General features: G+C 44.3%; 1 protein-coding gene across 1 annotated transcript in view; it reads left to right on the top strand.

The window, feature by feature from the left end:
* The window catches only part of snd1 (staphylococcal nuclease and tudor domain containing 1), a 173,236-nt gene that overhangs the window by 46,603 nt on the left and 105,167 nt on the right, over positions 1-21,466 (top strand). Inside the window, exons 15-16 of the mRNA XM_061085024.1 lie at positions 695-836; positions 10,913-11,022. Coding sequence (XP_060941007.1) covers positions 695-836; positions 10,913-11,022 — 252 coding nt within the window. The remainder of the gene's footprint in view (positions 1-694; positions 837-10,912; positions 11,023-21,466) is intronic.

Raw genomic sequence — 21,466 nt, forward strand, 5'->3', positions numbered from 1 at the left:
GATGCAGCTTTATTTGTCTTCTCTCGGTCAACACTAGAAAATGGAAACTGCATTTTTTGCACTCTCCTTATTTGAACTCGATCCTTCTCTTTGCTTCTACTCGCATGTCCACGCTGCCCCGCACATGGACAAACACACACACACACACTGGTCTGTGACTCACTGCTCTGTTGTGCCTACATGCTCATGCCTGGAGTAGGCACATAATAAATTATTTTTTATCGTTTATGAATCTCCCCCCCTGCGTCTGCATCACCAGCTCTTCTTGAAATCCTCATGATTTAGCTCCGCTTGTAATTCTGGCCCGGGCACACCAATAAGCCTGTGACTCACCCCCCTGCAGAAGGAGATGGAGGCAGGGAGGGATGAGAATTATTTCTGACTGCATGAGGTCTCAAGATGTGTCAGTAAGAAGTGCAGCGGACTCCATTAGGGAAAGTCCAATATTTAAAGACGCCTGGAAAAACGTCTGTTTGGTTAACTTTTCGTTTGGCTGGGTTTTATTTGTTAGAGCCCATATTCAGATGGATTTGTCACTTGACAAATTGCCTCGTACACATGATTACTGAGGTGTCTCTGTTTGTCTAAAACAATCACACTGTATATTTTGACAAATGCCAGAATCATTAGACTTCTTTAGAAAGCTGTACTTACTGTTGAGTGTCACATCTGTCTCTGTCTTTCTCTCCATCAGGACACACAGAAAGCCAAGCAGTTCCTGCCCTTCCTGCAGAGGGCCGGCCGGTCAGAAGCGGTGGTCGAATACGTCTTCAGCGGCTCGCGCCTCAAGCTGTACATGCCCAAAGAAACCTGCCTCATCACATTCCTCCTTGCCGGTGGGTAGATCTCTTTCACCCTCCTGATGCAGCCGGTTAATTCAGAGTCCTCTAAATGACTCGCCCCTCGTTGCTCGGGAAAAGTTCAACTGCGTATATTTTAGAAGTGGACGAAGTGCATTTTTTCCCGGAGCATAGCATTTAGCACAGATGCAGAATGTTCCACGTTGTGACTCCTGCCGACTCCGAGGTCAGAGTGTCGGCCCCTCGTCACCCCGCTCAGCAATCAACCCCCTGACAGGGCAGGAGGGCAGCTTGGTATCTGCACCAACCACCACCCACTCTCCTTCAAATCCCCAGGGTCGTCGAGAAGCATGTGTCACCTTTGACCTCCCCTCAACCTGCTCTGTGCCACGTTTAGTAGTGTGCATCTTCATTAGAAACAGGACACTGTGTAGAAGTAGCAGGAGGCTGAAACTCTAGTGAATTAACAGGTTTATAACGTTTATACTATTGTCGAGGTCTCCTCATTCCAGATCTTTTCCTTTCCCTCTCAGTTTCTGAGAAGGTCATATCGTGAAAACTTGATATCTCCTCAGAATGTAAAGTTGGACCATTTGGCATTCAGCAAGAGTCAGCTATTTTTTTCCGGCCTGAAAGGTTGTTTTTGTTTGTGCTTCATCTGATTGTCAATACAAGGGCACAAAGGACAGCTACTGTAATGAATTGGAAACTAACAGAAGTAGAACAGGTAGTCGATCAGTCAATTGACAAATCAATTATCAGCCTTGCTTTTGGAACGATACTCGAATAAAAGAGAGTACAGAGAGCCTGATTAACAGATGTGGACTTTGGGGGCCGACACCGATATTTGTCGCTAATTATATATTAATATATACATTTAAAAGATTCATATTATCTCTTATATATTCTCTAAAGGAAGTTTTCATGGTGCAGATACTGCCTGCGAAGGCTCAGCTGAAATGATTATCCAACGGATAAATCAATCTGGCTCTAGTACACATGCATGTAAACTGCTGTGTTTTATAAGAGACATCTAAACAATTAGTTGAGAAAATAATGAGGAGGATTAAACTTGGGAGATAAAATAATCCATAGTTGCTTCCCTGGAGAGAAATATGTCGTCTCTTTAAGTCTTTTAGCCTAAGAAACCAAGCGTGTTAAGTCTGGGCCGAGATGCAGATGGGATGAAATACACAGTGTTTGATCGCGGGTCCGGTCGTTTGTTTCCGCTCCTCGACTGTCCTGACAGTTTGCGCTAGTAATAAAAATGCTGAGACTGTATCTTGGCAGCCGGCAATGATTTGCACATCCTCTCCGATCATGGGAATGGTGCGAGCGCGCTTCCCATCCACAGCCCATGATACCCTTTTGTTCCTGTTGCAATAGAATCATTCCATTTCAGTCGGACGCTTTCCTCGCCACACACTTCCTCTCCCGTTTCCAGCTGGACGAACACCACACACTTCTGATAAACACTCAGATTCCGTTTAATTATGCGTAGCTGAAATGTTGATGCATTAATTAATGTAGTAATTCCCTTCTGATTGTCTTTGCCTTTCTACTGATGGGTTTCGTAATTAACATTTCCGTTTTTTCTGTCCGCTGTCTGCTACTCCATGTAGTGACATGACCCCTTCCAATAGGCAATCAGCATATAGGACCATACAAGTTTTTTATAGCACTGCTTTATGTAAGACAAACCCCCCCCGTAATAGGATTACTCAGCGTTAATACTTAGAGATATGAGGTATGTGTGAGACGTTTATATATCCCTTTTTTTTTCAATGGGTTTTATTCAATCAGGGGTTATTAGCAAGTGGTGAGAAGCACATTAGAGCTGATGGCCCCTGTGCGGGTTTGATTTAGGTTGGCCCCAGAAGAAAAAATTAATCTGCTGGAAATTGGATGAAGAGTATTGTCTACAATATAAACATTAGACTGCATTAGCGCTGATTGATACACACAATCCCGTCTTTTGTAATTTTAACTTCTCTTCCAATTAGATTCCTGGAACAGCTCCCTGAGGGGTGTGTGGGTGTACTTCATTGTCAGCCTCTATTCTTTCTCCCTCTCAGCTTGTTTTCTTCTCCTGGAGATTGAATGTTTATGAGATAAAACATGTATATCCCGAGGGTCGCGACCCCAGTGTGTCCCTGCATGTACTGTATGTCGTCGTATGCACGGCTTCCTCTGCGCAATAACTGATGTTAAACATTTAACCATACATGAAATGAAGTCTGTAGGCCCTCTCCTATCTGTCTACCTGTAATCTCAATGTGCACCCTATCTCCTTCCCTTTCCTCTCTCCTGTCAAAGTTATCTTTCCATGTTTTATTCCCCTCATCTGCACCCTGGGCTGTGTTTAAAATGACACACGCGTGATGAATCGGCTCCTCCGAGCCTCTTGTGTTTATCAGTGTATGAAACAGCAGAGGCTCTTTTCCTCAGAATCTAATGCATATCGGTGGCAGATAATGAGAAGTGAGAACCCAGTTGTTGGACACTGCGTTCTCACTGCTTTAACTATATTTTTTAACAATATCAAACAGGCCTATTATTACCAAAGTATCATTGTCGCATGTGTGTCTGTTAAGTTGTTCTCGGTAGGATGCAGTTAACGATAAAGCTGTTCAATTAAAAGTTGGGTCTATTGACACTAACACCTTCATAATGCATTTAGTCACATAACAACAATGAGCTCCTATTTCTCTACCGGGTTAAGTATCATCATTACTTATCCATCCATTCATTTTGGTTAAAAGAGGTTTTCTATTAGATGAGCTCTCTTCTCAGGATTAGAATTTGGTGGTAAAAGTCAAGGTCGCTGTGACCTCACAAACCCTGTTGTGCCTGGTGAACACATTACTTCAAGAACACCTTTTAGAGAATCGTTTAAAATTTGGCAAAAATGTTCACTTAAACCCACACTTATTTTTGCCTCTTGAAGTCAAGTGTATCTTTAGGGAATTTCTTCAAATTAGGACTAATTTTACGTCAGACTCAAAGATGAACTGACAAGATTTCAGTGGTCAAAGGTCATTCATGCTGTATTCATTAGATTTTTTATTCTTATTCATTTCAAGGGCCGACATTAAAAAATAAAAGTATTTGCAGTCGTGCCGCAAATGAAATGATCTCAAAGCAGCAAGTGATTTCACACTACAAATCAAAATCCACATCTTTAAGCTTCCAGCCTCTTAAACCAGCAGAGTTTCTTTCTTTTGTTTTAGCTACATATTTGTCCTCGTGTTAACACTGAGCCGCACTCATTGCAAGGGCCTGTTTGTCCTCAAAGCCTCAGCGTCTTCAATGCGCGTTGTCTCCTTCCCTTTTCCCCCAAGTTTACCTTGATGGATAAAGACAGCGCTTAAAGACAAACGGGGCTGAGGAAACAAAGGGAAGCAAGAGAAGCCCGTGCTTCAAAGAGGGCCGGAGGTGTGCTCCGGGGGTTGAAAGGAAGCTCCCTCTCCTCTCCTCCCACATCACCCTTCCTTTCTTCTCCTCTTACGCGGCCGATCCTGCGCAGTGTCACCTGCGCATGCAAGTTTGATAAAGGGTAAAGAAGTCATCCTGTTCCACGAAAGGAAAAGGGATTTGGGAGTGTGACGAGGGGAGGGAATAGGAGGATGATGAAAGGACGGGGGCGGCGAAGGAAGAGGTGTGGAGGCAGAAAGGACAGACGTGGAATAAAAAGGAGGGTGGCGCTCTGAGAGAAGACAAAAAACAAAGTACAATTGATGTGAAGTATGTGGGTTTAAGGGCCTGTTGAAGCCGACTGAGGCCGAGCGGCGAGGAGGCTGTAAAAGTTTACTCGCTTCGGTAGCTTTCACCGAGTTTCAGACGGAGGCCACAGCAGGGGAGGGTGTACTTCGAAAGTTACTCAGAAAGGTGTGCTGAGCAGCAGCCTGTCAAAAAAGAGGAAACAGACATCACGCGGACACAAAGATTTACAGTGTCAGCGAGAAGCAGTAGCCATCACACAGTGGGTGGCTCGGTGCCATTCGTCTTGATTTTTGATATCGGAGGGCGTGCATGGTACTTTGCCCGCGTGTGTGTGTGTATCTGGTTCACCTCCTGCCGTGTGTGAGCACAGGACGGAGACAAATAGTAGAGAAGGTGAGCAGAAAATCTATATAGACTTCTTTCCGAAAATAACTGCAAAAAAAAAAAAGAAGAGGAAAAGTTTAGCATAGTTTCAACTTGAGGCGGCGAGGAAAGGTCTGCAAATAAAATGTTATCGTGCTCTGCCGTGACCTCTACATATTGGTGTCCTTGTTTGGAGCCGCAGAATTGCATCTCACCGAGAGTCACACGTTTATTGGAAAAGGGTTTTTTGTGTGTGTGTGTGTGTGTGGCAGAATGTTTGGAAGGCCTTGAGACACATTTTAAGGCCTGCCACATAATAAAGTTGCCGGTGAGGAAGGAATAATAACTTTGGATAATAACACTTTATTGGTGTTAAATTTACTGCACTTCGAGCTGCAATCTCGAACCTAAACATAGGCTATGAGCTGCATCAGCCTATAGACAAATCAGTCATCCGCCATAAACCTTGTGCCGCTGCTGCAAGAGGGAGATGTCCTCAAGCCCCGGAAATACGCTTGTGTCACAGCCTGGCTAATATTTAACGGAAATAAATAAAGGGCTGGCCGTGCATGAGTAGTTGGGTTGCTGTCTCGTGAAGGTGGAAGCACATACGGGATTCAATGAACTGAATGTCTGCAAGGAAAGTGTAGTGAGCATTCGCAACGTGTCACAAGTCTTCATTAAGCCCAAACCTCGTTATTTGGGTTAAATCATCCAAACGGCTACGTGCAGGCAACTAACGATGCCACGGGGCAGTTTCTCCTTTAAAGGACCATGTCTTTGAAAATGGAAGGAGGTGAATTAGCTTTGGGCTTAAGATGTTTCATTCCACACAATTAGAAATGTGATGATGTCACAGATAAGTAATGATACCTCAGCAAAGACTAGAGGTCGTAATGACATTATTAGCTTACATCTGTTTTGGATGGCTTACGACTTAGATAAATACACGGCTCGAAAATAGCTTCACAGCGATATGAGAATCATTTATCTGTGACCTATACTAACGGGAGATATGATCAGTCAAAGTCAAAGCCCCCCCCTAAAAAAGTTCAGACCTCAGTCTGAACTTAATTACGATCTGAGAAACTTAGAAATATCCAATGCAGTATTTAAATAAAATGTTTATGACAAAGAAATTTAATTGAGGCTTGATATTCTTAAATTTACCATAAACTTCCTAGAACTTGAACAAATAGTAATGCAGATCTTTTCAGCGTGGTTTAAGTTCTGATATCCGCGCATATTGGCAAATGAGGAAGCCAATTCCTAAATGTCTCTGAAATTCAGTTATTTGCCGGTATATTATTTGCCGACAGATATATCAGTCAGGCTCTACTTTAGAGCAGCGGCTGCAGCGCTGCCTGAATCTCATCCGAGGTAATGAGGCCGAACATTCGAGGGAAGCGGCGAGATGATGCTGAGACAGAGGGATAGATTGAGAGGATAAAAACGAGGGATACTCGTACAATCCTCGGATTTTCCCTTCAGAGCACAATTCTACCATCACCCCCCTCTAGCCTCTGTTTAATGCCCACCCGCATCTCTCACCTACCACGGACTTCCTGTTTGGAACTGGCATGTCGTGGCGCTGGAGGAAAATACTACTACGACTTAAAATGTTGCAAATATTCACAATAACACCCGTCACAGCATTAATTGTGTCAAAAACATAAAAAATTAGTAACAATTATATTCAAAATCAGACACTAATTTTGTTCATACTAAGCTGACTTTACACAGGATATGATCCAAACAAGTCAGGGGCTAATCTGCCACCATCATCTCTCCACCATCAGCGTCAGTATTTACGACATGATGCATATTTGTGTAAATTGCAGCGGTGACACTAATTCACAGCAGCCACGTTTCTTCCCCTGGACCTGTTCGTACAAGATGAAGCTCGTTTCTCAGCTCGCTTTGCGGAGGCAGAGGTCGACTCAATTCTGTTCTCGCTGTTGGGTCAACTGAAAACGAGGTTCTCTTACAAACTATAAAAAAAATAAATCTATTAGAATGCGAGTTTATCCAGTTGGTTTTGGTCTGTGAGAAGAATTTTATCTGGTTCTCACTGAATTGATGCACACTGTGTTTTAAGTGTTGCTAATACCCAGAAAAAAACGTATTTGACGTGTACTCTGCCATTTTATTTGTATCCTTGTCTCATCCGCTAACACGGAGGAGGCCAGGTTTATGAGCTGTACTGCAGCCAGCCACCAGGTGGCGATTGAGATGCTGTAGCTTCACGTTTGGGGGAGCTGTCATGTCGTCCATCTTTATAAATGTGCGTTATACACGTGATGTGTTAGATTTCTTGTCGAGAGTTAAAAGAGAAAGTTTGCCGGAGTTTAAAAAGTCTAAAAACTCAATAATCATTCTGTTTAAGTCTTAAATATGTTAAAATATTAAGTACAAGGTTAAGGTAGGTCATAGAAATGTAATATTTAACACTGTACTACTACTGATATTCTACCTTATCTTCAATTATTAGGAAGTGTAGTTATTCAGTCATAGATCCTCCTTCATTCATTATCATCTCAAGTCTTCAATACAACTTTTTGAAACACTGGAATATTAATGTTGGATGGAGGTTGAAGCAGTTTTTCATATATTTATTTTGTCCCCGAGCGAGGCCAAGAAACAAAAGGATGTGCGTGCATGCTTGAGCAAGAACAGTTTTTAGTTTGCGCTAAGGGGGCAGGCAGTATTTCATCAGGCGCGTGGCTCGCCCCAAGCCACAGATTAAAACATTACATCTTCTCCACGGGGGCCGCCCTGCCCGTCTCTGAGTCACGGCTCCACGGCCGGGCGGGGGGGGAAGGAGCGTGGTGGGACACGGGGCCGGGGGAAGAGATGCGAAGCCGCGGCGTTATTAAATGAACTGCTTGACAGATTGGGATCTTTGTGGATTTTTATTTTTTATCAAATCTGTTTATTCAGTTGTGCATTTATTTGTTCCATCAAGCAGTCGTCGCTAACTCTGTTTTCACCCCCGTCTCTCAAGCCTGAAACACACACACATTTAACGATGAGAATGAAGTATTTTTGGGTGTCTGCCTGTGTGTCAGGCGTGATGTCGGGAGTGATCAGCGCGTGTGTCTGGTTTCCCTCTGGGATCAGATACGATGGATCTCCTGCAGCTCAGCCCAGATGTTTATCTCGGTGTCAGGAGCGAGTTGGATATCAGGTGCAGGTTAAATTGGTGGAGCTAAGTGACTTGCCGGCTCTGTTTAAATGCTGCGGGGGGGAGGAGACCTCGCTAAGTGTGTGTCTGTGTGTGTGGCAGGATATTAAGTGCCGTTAGACAAGCTGTTAGTCATTTGAGGAGAGAATGTCAGTGTTTGACCTATTTTAACCCCCTTTTTTAAAATTATAATCCCACTGGTTTTTCTTTGTGTATTAAGTTTATTTTAGGGGATTTTTTTTTTCCTTCTTAAAGAGCTTAGTTTTGGGTTGCGTACGCTTGCTCCTCTGGGCCCATTAAACCATTTGAGACATTGTACTGTACGTGCTCGACAATCTCTTTGTGCATTACATTCTCGTCGCCTTTTGTGTGAATTACGCTGCAGAAAAATACAGTTCCAGCCTTTTTATTATAACCCTGAACAACCCAAGCAGAAACTCAAATATCCCTCCTCTCAGCAATTACTTCACACACCAGATTTTGCTAACAGTGTGCGGCATTGACCTCTGCTGCTGCTTTGCCTCTCTTGTCCTTTTCTCTTCCTCAGATTGTGTATTTCTCTAGAAAAACCGACCGGAACTGCAGCATCAGTTTGTTAAACGGTGTCTCGATGGCAGATTCAACAGACCTCTGCTCTGTGTTGATGAAAATCTATAAGTCATCGTGTCAGACCTGCCCCATTTCAGATAACCGCTTGTGATTGGCCCACAGCATGGAAATCAGTCAGACCCATCTGTGATGGCGAATAATCGTGAGCTCGCCGGTTGGTCAGGTTTCCAGCGACCGTTCCTCTCCTCCTCCTTTATTCTGGCTCTGTCGAAGACACTGTGTCCCACATGGAGGCCTCGTCCTGGTCCACTTCTATAAATAGTTTCAGATGATCTTGGCCGTCAGTGTCGTCGTCTCCTCCTCCTCCTCCTCCTCCTCCTCCTCCTCCTCCTCCTCCTCCTCCTCCTCCTCCTCCTCCTCCTCCTCCTCCTCCTCCTCCTCCTCCTCCTCTCTTCAGGAAGATGTGTCTGTCGTCTTTTATTGAACGTCTGCATAAACATCAGCATATTCAACTGTATATTGATAACAGTAACACTATTTCATTTGTTTTCTTTTGTCCTTGGCTTTTTCTAAATTTAAAACTCATTATTTTATCACAGTTGAATTCAGAGAACTTGGATTAAAGGATCAAAATATTAGGGCTGCAGTGCAAAAGGTGCAGAAACTTGAAGGTGAAGCAGAGATTTGCATTTATCCAACAGTTTTTTTTGTGCTTTTACACTGAAGACCTTTAAGTTTTAGAGGTTTGACTCAACAGTTCTTCATGAGGCTCCGGTGCTGACGGTCCCCTGGCCTCATTTTACCTTGCCTGGGTCATTTGCCCCTCTCAGCCAGAGTGAATACGCTGATGTCTCCTGTTTTCGTCCTCGTAAATGGGACAAACAAGGACATTTAGGGAACAAATAAAGCTAACCAAAAATGTAGCATCTATTTTGTTAGAGGTACTTGCAAGAAAACAAGTGTGTCCTGGAACAGCGGAAAGTTGGCTCCCTCTTTGTAGTAAGAGAAAGGGTCAGGTCACACTTGCACAAGTACCTTTTCAAGAAGCTAAAACAGGGCAAAGGCAATGTTCTTGAATTATAAATGAATTTGTATTTAAAATGTACCCGGCACTCAAACCAAAAACAAGCTAATTATTCAAATGTTGCTTGTTGAGCAGATCTTGTGAGATTTCCTCCGCTACTTTAAAAAGTCACACTTTGTACACTGTGTCCCAGATTAAGGCAGAGTTTTAAGGTCTAAAAAGGTCCTTTTTTAATTGGCAAAAAAAACTAAAACCACAATTTATTCTTATAAACACATCAACTAATTTTTTGCACATTTATTTCAAGTTCTGAATTTGTTTTCCATCTTTAAATCACATTGGCACAAGAGCAGATCAGCATTTTTCTCAAGTGAAAACTGAAACTCTCCTCAGGTCACTCCGCATGAATCAATACAGCACCAACATTCCTTCCAGTGCCCGTTTGTAGTAGTGAAATTCCTTCTGTGCTTGTTCTCGAGAACCAGAACTCAACATACACATGTATCCCCACTGTTTCATATCCACTCTGTCTGCTTCTTCAGGGTGTGTTGTAGAACATGTTACACAGTGTTCACTCCTCAGGGGATAACACACAAAAGAAGTGATTCTCCATTGATACGAGGTGCGTTTCCTCCCATAGAGGCTGCACATGTAAAATTCATTCTGCACAGAACTTCTGCATTTCTTTTTAATGCTTATGTTTCAAACTTTTTTTTTAGTACATTGAAATCCTACCGCCTCAATACCCACTCGTTGCCCTGAGGCTGATCCAATCCTACCTAAACTTCATACAGCTGCTTTCAGACATGCACAGAACTCTGGATATTCTCCTGAAAAGATCTGGAGAGGTTTTATGTGAGACAGAAAAACTTCCAGGTCAGGAGGTCTTCCTTGAAGGCTCCATCCAGACACCAGCCCTCACCTGAACACAGGAGGTTTATCTGCTGCTGTGAACACGTTTGATGCAAAACCTCCTGTTGCGTTGCCTCTTGATGATTAATTGTATATTAGTTGACAAATCTTTATGGACCTGAGTCTATTTCTGTTATCAGGCTCACTGCAGGTCCCAAAAACGTGTTGATACAATTCTGTTCAACCTGCAGATGTTTGTTTTTCTTGATTTTGACGAATACACACAGTTTATGTCTCATGGTGTTTAATTACTTGATCGTGCCAAATAATGTTTCAACCATCCAGGGCACCTTGCTGTTCTTTTGATTGGCTGCTGCGCTGCTTCTGTAACTCCTGCGCTTGTCCCCGTCTTTCCAGGTATCGAGTGTCCACGCAGCTCCAGAAACACGCCCGGGGGCGTACAGGTGGCCGAGCCCTTCAGCGAAGAGGCCATGCTGTTCACCAAAGAGCTGGTGCTGCAGAGAGAGGTAAGAGCTGCAGCGGGACATCCCTGGCCCTGACTCCATCATTTCTCTCACTGTTTCACCGCCCGGTCCCGTGTCGGGTAAACTCTTGATGTTCTGCTGCTTTGGCTCCTACATCGCTACGTGGTTCAAGTTTCATTTTGCTTTTGAAGACAAGATCGTGTTGGTTTAGTATTGGTATTTGTGAAGAATATCTGATATATACTCGTGATACAAGATGGTGGTAATCACTGCAGCCTCCTGATATCCAGTGTACCATTGATTATCCCCATGGTTGATGTTGATTTAATGTTTGATGCAGTTTTTGGGCATTTTTCCATTAACAGCAGTAAATGCATTATTTAAAAGACAGTGGTTTAAATAATTTATTATGGACAGTATTTCTTGTGTTGTTTCTCCCAGATGCTTTTTTGAAAAATGAGTCGAGAGATTTTCAATTTTTACCACCAGAGAAATCCACACCAGTAAAAAGTTGTTTCTTTCAAGTGTGATTCATCTCATGCATTTAAGAGCCTGTACGAAGATACACTGACATAGTGGTTGAGGTTTAAAGTGCAACACTCTCTTTATTGTGAGTGCTTTGAAATCCCAACAAAAGTCCAGATAAAAGTGGACTAGACTTCCCCCTAATACAGGCACACACTCTGCTGTCCGTTTGCTCCCAGTTTATGGAAAGCTCACCTGATAGTGGATCAGTGCTCTCGGGCTTTAGGAGAACTCCATCCACTGTGTGCCTGTTCATTCACATGCTAATAGGTTTTTATAAGAAGCAGTGAACGGACCAAAGCCATGATGGAACTAGCTATAATCCTGCCACCACTTATCCAGGCCCCACACTCCGTCTGACTTGCTCTCTTTTACTCCCCCTCTCCATCCACATCATCTTAAAGGGCCTTTTTTTCCCCACGCAGGGTGGCTGACTCCTCTGTCCCCTGGTGTTTAATTGTCATGTAAATGTAGCCTTGGCCAGCGTTGGAGGTGGGCTAATGTCAAGTGTCCATATGTGTGTGTGTGTGTGTGTGTGTGGTTGTGTGTGTGTGCAGGCCAGTAATACAACTTTGAAATAATTGGCTCAGGCAGCAGCAGCAGATTTTGATTGACAGGTTTTTGCATGACTCAGTACAGATGCACATGGTTTATTAGTTTCTTCTTGAAATGCTTATATGCTCACAAATGAATAATCAATCAGCTTTATTTCAAGACTTGCCTCAGTGTCTTTATTCGTTTCTGCGCTCAGATCAAATTGAGGATTGTCGCCGACGCACACAGACACAGAGACACACACACACTCGTTACACATTGTCTCCGGCGCCAGTCACCAGTGGTGTCGGCAAGTTTTTTCACAGGCAGGTGGGTGTTAACAGGCAGGACCGAGGCTTATAATGAGTCCTGAGCCCAGTGCGGGGGCTGCTTGGCTGGCTGCACTGACCCCCTGGTACAGGCTAATATGAACACACACAGACACACTCTCTCTCGAAGGGACACGTTCCAGTCGACAACGCAATTAAGACTTCACACGTGAGAGCTGTCGATGTTCCAAAAAACGCAAATTATTCTCTGAAAGAAAGTTGTAAAAAAGAGTTAAAACATTCATGGAGCAATTTGGGACGTGGCGGAGGAATAAAGTGACGTCTCCGGAACACACACAGACACACACACACCTTTTAATGATACATAGAGGAAGCTAAAGCACAGGACGAGTCGGTGGCAGCAGAATAAAGACGTGATGTGCGATCGGCAGGAGGAAATGTTCCCTGCTCTTCATCCACACTCCCCCCCCGTGTCTCCCACCCCCTACAGAACATGACAAGTGGAGCCTGAGCAGGTTATTCAGGTACATGCGGCGCTAAGACATGAATATGGATCATTTGATTTCATTTGCACGAGATGGCTGCTGCCGATTTCGTCTCTGAATGGCCTCTGATTGCGGCAGCGTTTTTTTTTCCTAAGATGTTCCGAAGACGGCCTCGAGTGAATAACATTTGATTTGGGTTTCGGTCGTGTATTTATTTGCATTCGTTAAATATTTTTCCTCGCTGGCGCCACTCGACGAGCCATCTTGAGCGTTCTAGGGCTTTGTTGATCTGATGATGTGTTGACTCAATCGTCCACATGTTTTTTGTTTTTTTCTCTCTAGCACTTCCGCATTTCACGACTCTGTAATTAGCTCTTTTCCTCGTCTGCTTTGAAACAGGAGCTTCAGCGCAGACACGGCTCGAGCGCACTTTTCTTTCTCATGCCTTTGAGCTGCTGTTTTGGTCCCTCACTAATAGCCTTTTCTCTTCTTCCCCTCTCCTCCTCTTCTTCTGTGTCCAGTTCTAAATCCCTGACTGACATCCGCTCTCAGCCGCCTCCGTCCTCGCCTGCCGTCCCTCCCTCCCTCTCTCAATCTCTCTCTCTCTCCCAACTGCCACACAGCCATGTCTTAATTTCTCCTGATGCAGACGCGTATAATTAATGTGGCAACCAGTGCGGGGAGAGGTCCGGGTTTCTGTCTCCTCTATTTATAAGCCCCACCTCGCCGCCCCCTCGATCTCTCCGTGTCTCTATGGTGATTCTCTCTGTTCTGCGTTTCCCTGACTTTAAGACTCCCTCTTTTCTGTTTATCTGCTCCGTCTTCCTTTCCCTGTCTGTCTGTCTGTCTCTCCCTCCCTCCGTCTGTCTGACTCTCTCTCTCTCTCACCGGAGCTCTCTGTGTAGTGTTAATCTCTGACAGACACTGCTCCCCTATCCCAGCGTGGAGCCAGAACAGCAGCACAGAATTCTGACGGGGGGGATCACATCGGTAAACACCATTCCCCAGACATTTCCATTTCCTCTTTTTTTGATGTCTCCCGTTTAGTTTACCTTCACCCAACCACCTTACATTGACAAAAAAACACATCCATTCACACTTTCGCAGTCCCAGAGACGATCTGTTGATTTGTCTTTATGGTATTTTCTTTTCTTGGGTGGCAACTTCAAATGCTCGGTGGGAACCAGGAGGGAGGCCGACAGAGGAATTTCACTGCATTGATGTTTTTTATCTGGGATGAGTCAGTTAGACAAGGGACATAATTAGTGGCGCCTTGTTATTTATTATAGACATAAGTCAGCGAGGCAATATTTAAACTATTCCCAGCACCTCATTAAAATACTTTATGTTTCAAGAAATACAAAATCATCAGGCCATCTAAGTTTAAAGTGGGTAAAATCTTGTGTTGCAATGTTTTTATATTTAGATTAAATGTTTGCGACTAATCAGCCGGGAAACTTTTTGTTTTTTAAAGTTTGCATTGGAACCACTGTTGTTTTTACCTAAAAAATGTAATCACCGGGCGGGAAGATTAAGAAGCTGGGCTGGAGCAGGAGTGGAGTGTTGGATTGAGCAGGGACGAGAGCGGCTAAGTGGACAGTAATGTGCGGTGTGCTGTCCCACCTAGGTACACAGTCAGTCCCATTGACCTCATTCAGTCTGGGCGGTCTCCTATCTACTGTACTGCGCTGGCTGTCGCAAACAATAACGCCTTATCTCACACGTACAGAAGCTCACAGCTTATATTATATTCTCACATGCTTGTTGGCATGTAATGTAATGTGGCTTGCTGCGTCACGTCTGGCTGTTTTAAACACAGTTTTGCTTTTAGTCCTAACTAATGATAAAGTGAAGATGATTCCAAACAAGTTTTACATGTGATGCATTATAAAACAACAGCTTGTTTTCCTTTTACAAACTAAATTTGATCTTATAAAAAAATGTATTTCATCATTTAAACACATTTGAACCTGATCATTGTAAGTATCCACTTTTAATGGCCCAAAAGATGTTATCACATGTGGCTGCAGGGGGCGCTGATGCTCATTTAAAGTTACATTGTGTTGCTCTAAGCTGCAGTTGAATTAATCTTAAAATTTAAAGGCAATCATATTAAAAAAGATGGATCTGTTGCTGTTAAATGTAATGGTCCTTACACACACATAAACACACAGGCACTTACCTCCGTCTCTGAGCAGGGTCACTTTTAGGTGCGATGTGTTGCATGCTAGTTGTTCCCCTGCGAATCGCATCCTGTATCCGGCCCAGTCGTGCTTTAAATGCCCCCCCCGTACCCAGCTTCCCCACCTCCTTAACAGGAACGCTGCGTGCGCCAGGCTGCCATGGGGGGGTGTCAGCAGAGTCTGTCTTCAGACCTGCAGGAGGTTGTGTTGTGGAGCGTTGATGAGTCACAGTGCCAGCGAGGCATCACACATGTAGTGCCTCCCTCCACAGATCTCTCTGCTTTAATACACGTTCTTTTTGGGCATTTTAATGAAATGCTTATAAATCCAACACATTTGCAAAAACCCAGAGTATTTTGTTTTTCTGTCTGTCCAGTTGTGGTAATTTCTTACGTCTTAAGTAGGAATAGGGACATTGTAGCAAGTGGATAATCAAAGTGTTATTGGGTTGCTTTTCTTTTCTCTCTCTCCCTGTGCACACTTGTGGTCAGCGCAGCTCAGATCAATTCATTTAGCATTCTCCACACACACACACACACACACACACACACACACACACACACACACACACACACACACACACACACACACACACACACACACACACACACACACACACACACACACACACACACACACACAGAACACACACACACACACAGAACACACACACACACACTAGCACGCAAAATGCATCGGAGCCTGTTGTGCACGTCTTATTTTCGCCTTCCAGGGCCGCAGGACAGCATCGGATTCCTCCACAGCTCCCATGCTCTCGCATTGATTTCCAATCACGCTTGAATTATTTTGGCATGAGGCCGATTACACAAGTACTGCATCTCACACTGTTTGTCCATGTCTCCTCTTCTCTCTTCCCCTCCCCCAACCCCACCTTCTCCCTCTCTCTCACACACTTGACTCACACTCTGTTGTTTTAATCGGCCTATGTTGCCAAAACACATTTGTATATCTGTTGTTTGTTGTTTAGTTTTTTCTGCATCTATTTTTGACTTGTTTCTCCTTCCTCATGCAGCAGATGCATGCACGATGTGTGTGTGAGCGATGGAGGGGAATCAGTACACATAATGAATAATGCATGGTGTGGTTTCCTGGTCAGACAGACGGTGGGGACAGTGAACTGCCCCTCGGGTCCTTTCCCCCCCCGCACCACATACTGTAGTTAAACAAACCATGAGTGCAGAAGACGGCGCTGTATCCATTACTGCTGCTTAATAGCCACAGACAGGATGTGTCCCCATCAATTCATCACCACTCTGCAGTATAGCCATACATCAGAAACATTTAATGCCTTTTACTATTATGGTTTAATAATATCTTCTGCTAATCTTACAGTTTACTGTCTCAAACACCCGTCTGTTAGCATCGGAGGGATGGAACCCGGATGAGTTCAAGTGAATCAATAGGAAATCTGATGGTAGAACTTTTTTGTTGTCGGAAGTTGCGTGTCTTTGTTGTACGAAAGCTTTATATTATCAATATTTTAAATCCCACATTGTCGCGACATGTTGAAGTGGAGCTGTGTCCGTGTCTCACGAGCAGCAAAATAACTGGCAAACCATCGCAGTTAGCAATTTAAAGAGATTGAATCTGTAATTTAAAGTTTGACCTTGACACCCAACTTGTGAGCATAATGCCATTAAATGGCACTCAACGTAAATCCTGGCGTCCGTGTTACTTTGGACTAATCAGGCTCACAGGTAGAGATCATTTTTATTCTTTTTAGCAAAAAGAAAAGTACTCTTCAGCCTGTTTGGGTGCATCAGTGTCACAGTCGGCTTGTTTCTGTTCCTTGAAGAATCTTGAATTACAGCCTGAAGGTGAAAACAGCGACCCACATATAAACGCATCCACACCGTCGCCAGAGATGGAGAGATAGATGGGCGCTGAATCGAGATGGAGAGATTCAGAGGAATGGAGAAACCCGCTCTCCGCTTTATCGCCCCCCCAACTCGTTTACTTGGGCGACCTTCTGCCTTGACGTGCGCTGTGTCTACTTGTGCGTTTGTGTGTGAGTGAGGCAGAAATGCAACTTCCCCGTCAGGCCTGATGAGCAAACCATGCAAACCGTGCAAAGACACAGGCACTCACAGCGCTTGGGGACCAGCTGAATCCTCTTAGCCTTTGCCTCTACATGAAGGGCACTGCAGTACTCTTACACATCAATGAGGGCAATAGTATAATGCTCTCATGCACTTGCACTGCACTGTCTCCCATTATATTGCTCAGTGTACTCCTCATTTTCAATTCTCTTTCTTTCTTTGTTTCCCTTCCCCGCACATTTGTCTACGTTTCAGCTGCCTGAGTTAAACGCTCAAACCTCCGGCTGCAGAGAGCGAGAGAAAATGGATGCGACACATCAGGGCCTGGCTCACAGTTCAAACATATCTCTTAAATAATTATCATACCCAAGGCTACAGGACTTTGAGCTAAGTTTTGTAAGCGATGGAAGCAGCAGGTGCAAAGGCTTCTATTGTCGTTGTTTGCCTTTTCTCCAATTACACACCAGTCCCTCTCACTTAAAGAGAAAGTAGCCAAACCACATATTGAATTGTGGGTCTGACTAAGAAAACCCAAGGCACCCGGCCAGATAGCCAGTGGCTGTGTAAACAGATACACCACTACCTGTTGTTTTATGCAGCTGCTGCACGTCTCTCATTTCGGCCTCCTGTTTTTCTCCTCCTCTACGAGTCAATTGTTCTAATAAAGAATGGTTTTATTTGCAGTTTCAATTCATTTTTATTCCATCACTAAAAACTGTTCAGCCTGTGATGGGAGAGAGATGACAAGCAGAGGAAGAGGATTGTCGAAAAGAAAAGAAAGAAAGAATTAATGATAAAATCAGACTGATGCGTTATGACTACATTATTTAAAGGGGTCAGTCTACCGGCCACATTTAGAAGCATGGACGGCATAAAGGCGACGCAGAAGTTCAGCCAAACCGCCTCCTTAAAGTAGTCCTGTGTATATTGATATGTTATTCGATGCTAGAGAATGGGATGAAACATGATTGACAGCTGGGACTGAGTTATGATTGGTCGACCTTGATACTGAGGCTTCATCTCTTGATTGCTACCTCCCAGACTCCGGCTCCGGATGACGTCATTGGCACAAAATGGCGGCGATCGCATTTTGGGATGTTTTGGCTTCACTTCTGGAGAGTGGGCGGCAACTGGAGGCATGTTGTCCATTATGGGACTCAACAGATTAATATTTGTCTGATAGTCGTCACCATAAGTCCCCGGTTAGATGGGTGGTTTTAACTAGTGCCTGATTTAAACTCGCTAAGTAATTCTAGGAGTTTAACTATAACATAATCCTTTGGAGATTTTCAAATGTTTGGGTGAAAGCCACAACATCCTTGGGTCTAAAAACAAGTCAGGAAATATTTCAGCTTGTACTCTTGTTTTTATTCTTCTTAATCGTCCTTCGGCCAGCTGCTTCTCCTTCATCTTGTTCTGCCCCATGAGGCAGCTTAATTTTTACTGCTTATTCTTAAGTTTGCTAGTATTGTTGTCGTCCCTCCCCATTCTTTTCACTTGACCGGCACTTTATGTTCTTCACTAAATTAATGTTACTGGTCGCACAAGCAGGCACGCTTTCCTTGTGTTTCATTACCCTGACTTGCCCCCCCCCCCCTCTTTTGAGGCTGAGTTACAAGAAAAACACTTGCATACAGTTGCACGCATACTAAACACACACAAAGACCCAAATCTCCCTGCCACGCTGCCTTCTGAGCTGCTGGCTGTTAGGTGTTTCTTATCTACTTATTAAAACTGTGTGCGTAACTTAATCTTTTAATATTCATCAACAGCAAATAGGTTCTGTCTTTAAAACGTCTATCAGACCTGCACTGGACATGGGCTGTGTGTGGGGAACGCTGTTTTTTTTTCAGATATGAAAAGCAAACTCTGGACCCATTGTCTGAAAAAAGCTTGACAGCTATTTTATAGCCATTTCTGTCACACAAAAGAGTAGTTAAAAGAAATTGATATTTAATGCCAGAATATCAAGCTTTAATTTTAATGCCTCCTCACTGAAATCTGGCTGTTGCAGTCTGACCCAGAAACACTATAAAGTCTTTGTCCTTCACCATATGTCCGTGGAATCTCTGATGAGGCCGCCTCAGGAAATGGCTCAAGGCCACACTCTGTTCTTTATCGATGCCCGGATTGTTCTCGCGCCGCTGATGACCGTCGCACAACAGCGAAAAACATATCGACAGTTTTGACGGACAAATACACGATCATGTCTCTGTGTCTCCACCACGCATTCATCAAATACATCCGTAGGTCAGGTGGACTAGAAAGGTGTATTGATGTCGTTCCCGTTTCCTTGCAGTCAGCATCCACTGTCGCTCTCCTTGAAGCTTCTTTCCAACTTGCGGAGAAATCATTTTCTCAGTAATGTCGAACGGAGGGTTGAGGTGTGTGTGTGTGTGCGTGATGATTACAGATACCAGCCTCAGTTGAGCTAATGGTTCCCTTGACAACACGGCAATTGCCACACATCAACGTTGACTTGGCTGTAGGTCTAAAACACACACACACACACACACACACACACACACACACACTGCAGCCAGCTGTCACGATTAAAAGAGCCAGTCAGTCTCTGCACCTTTCATCCCCGTCTCTACTCTTTTCAGAATTTACATATGGTCGACGCCGACCAACACCAACCCCCTACCTCCTCACCTGTTCTCTTCCCCACACCTCCCCCGTAACTCGATGAGGGCGCCCCTACTTAAGACCCCCCCTCATCTTCTCTTGTACTTTTCCTCTTTCCTGTCACCTTTTTACCTCTGCAATCACAAGGCTGTCCCCCCCCCCCCACCGTCTGTGCCGACGTGTGCGTGCACCTGGCTCGAGAAGGAATTCCGCCTGAAAGATCTGAATAAATAAGTGGCAAATAAAGGGCAGAAAGAGCGGCGATTTGAAGCGGTAATCCTTCGCCAGCTTACCACAGCATAACGTCCTCACGCCTGCGCCCTTATCCCCGTCTCAGCATCTCCTTCCATCTACCTCCGCTCTCAGTCCATTCCTTTATATCCCTTACCAACAAAGAGAGGCTCTCAGCGGCTGTGTCAGCGATCGGCATCTCTTTCCCTCCATCCCTCCCGCTCTCTTCTTTTGCTATGTTTTCCCAGAGGAGAGTCAGAGGAGGGGTGGGGGGGGGGGCAAAAAGGGAAGAACAAGCCAGGCAAAATCTTTTCAGAAAACCAACAGGGATTGGGCTCTGAGCTTTGAATTCAGACAGATAAAGCTAATGGCAGAAGTGGGCGACAGGCAGGGGAGCTGTGTGCATGTGTGCACGAGCGTGGCTTCAATCGAGGCCAGCTATAGAAATATAGTTTCTTTAAACCCCTTTGCTGGCTGAGTCCCTCTGTGAATGTGAAAGGGGAAGTGTATGCAGGGGAAGTTTGAAGAAAGGCTGGCCGGGCAACCGCTGCAGTTTCTTAAAATGCTTCCATCGCCAGCTGAGTCTCTAGAGTGTGTTTCTGAAAGAACGCTGAGATAGACTCCAGTCTCCAGTTCAATTTACAAGCTTTTAGTATCCTGGTTCTTAGCAGGGTTTTGTCCCATTTATGGTTTTAAGCATGTAAATGTAATTTCCAGATTTCCTAAATGAAGATACTAACTTTCATTTCACAGGTAATAGGGGAAACATGGTATCTTGATGAAGCTGGATGCCTTGGCAGGAAGTTAAATTCTTCCTCCACTTCCTGTTTAGCTGCCAGTTCTTTGGGTTTCTTTCATCGTTCTTTCCCGACAGCTGGAACATGATACTCGGTTTCTCCATCCACATTCTCAACCTTAATAAAAGAGTCATTGGAAGCTGTGAAGTTGTTATGGCCTCCGGTGTTTCTATAGAGCAAACGTTTAGCGCTGTAGTCTGACACACCCACAGACAGACTGACACTTGCCTCCACATACATTTCACTTTGCAGCTCCATATTGTTTGTCTGCCACCTCGTTGCAACTCGTTTGGCACTTTTTCCTGATAGTTACACACACGCACACAAACACATACACACACACAGTTATTATCTCCTGGAACAATACTAATAGATGCATGTACTGCTGTGAGCAAACAGTTTGTGCCTCTGCTGCCAACAGAGTGGGAGGATGAATGCTTGCCAAGTCTCCTCTACCCTGAGCCTCCTCTCCTCTCCTCTCCTCTCGTCTCCTCGTGTTTTCTTTTCCTCCTCAGATCATTTCTCTCCCCTCCCTCAGTTAATTCATCCCATAAGCTTAGTCACATCCTCCATCCCACCTCATAGTATTAAACTCCCATCCCAGTAGTAACTCTATAGGCCCTGTGCTTCTCGTATATCACCGTGATAGCACCTGCTCGCATTATATTTTCTGCTGCGCTGTGCCACCGCTCCCTGATGTTTACACTCTGAGTACAATCTTAACTTTGGTTTGAAGTCATTCTATACTGCAGC

This window comes from Limanda limanda, chromosome 1, assembly GCF_963576545.1.
Source record: "Limanda limanda chromosome 1, fLimLim1.1, whole genome shotgun sequence".
Lineage (NCBI taxonomy): Eukaryota > Metazoa > Chordata > Actinopteri > Pleuronectiformes > Pleuronectidae > Limanda > Limanda limanda.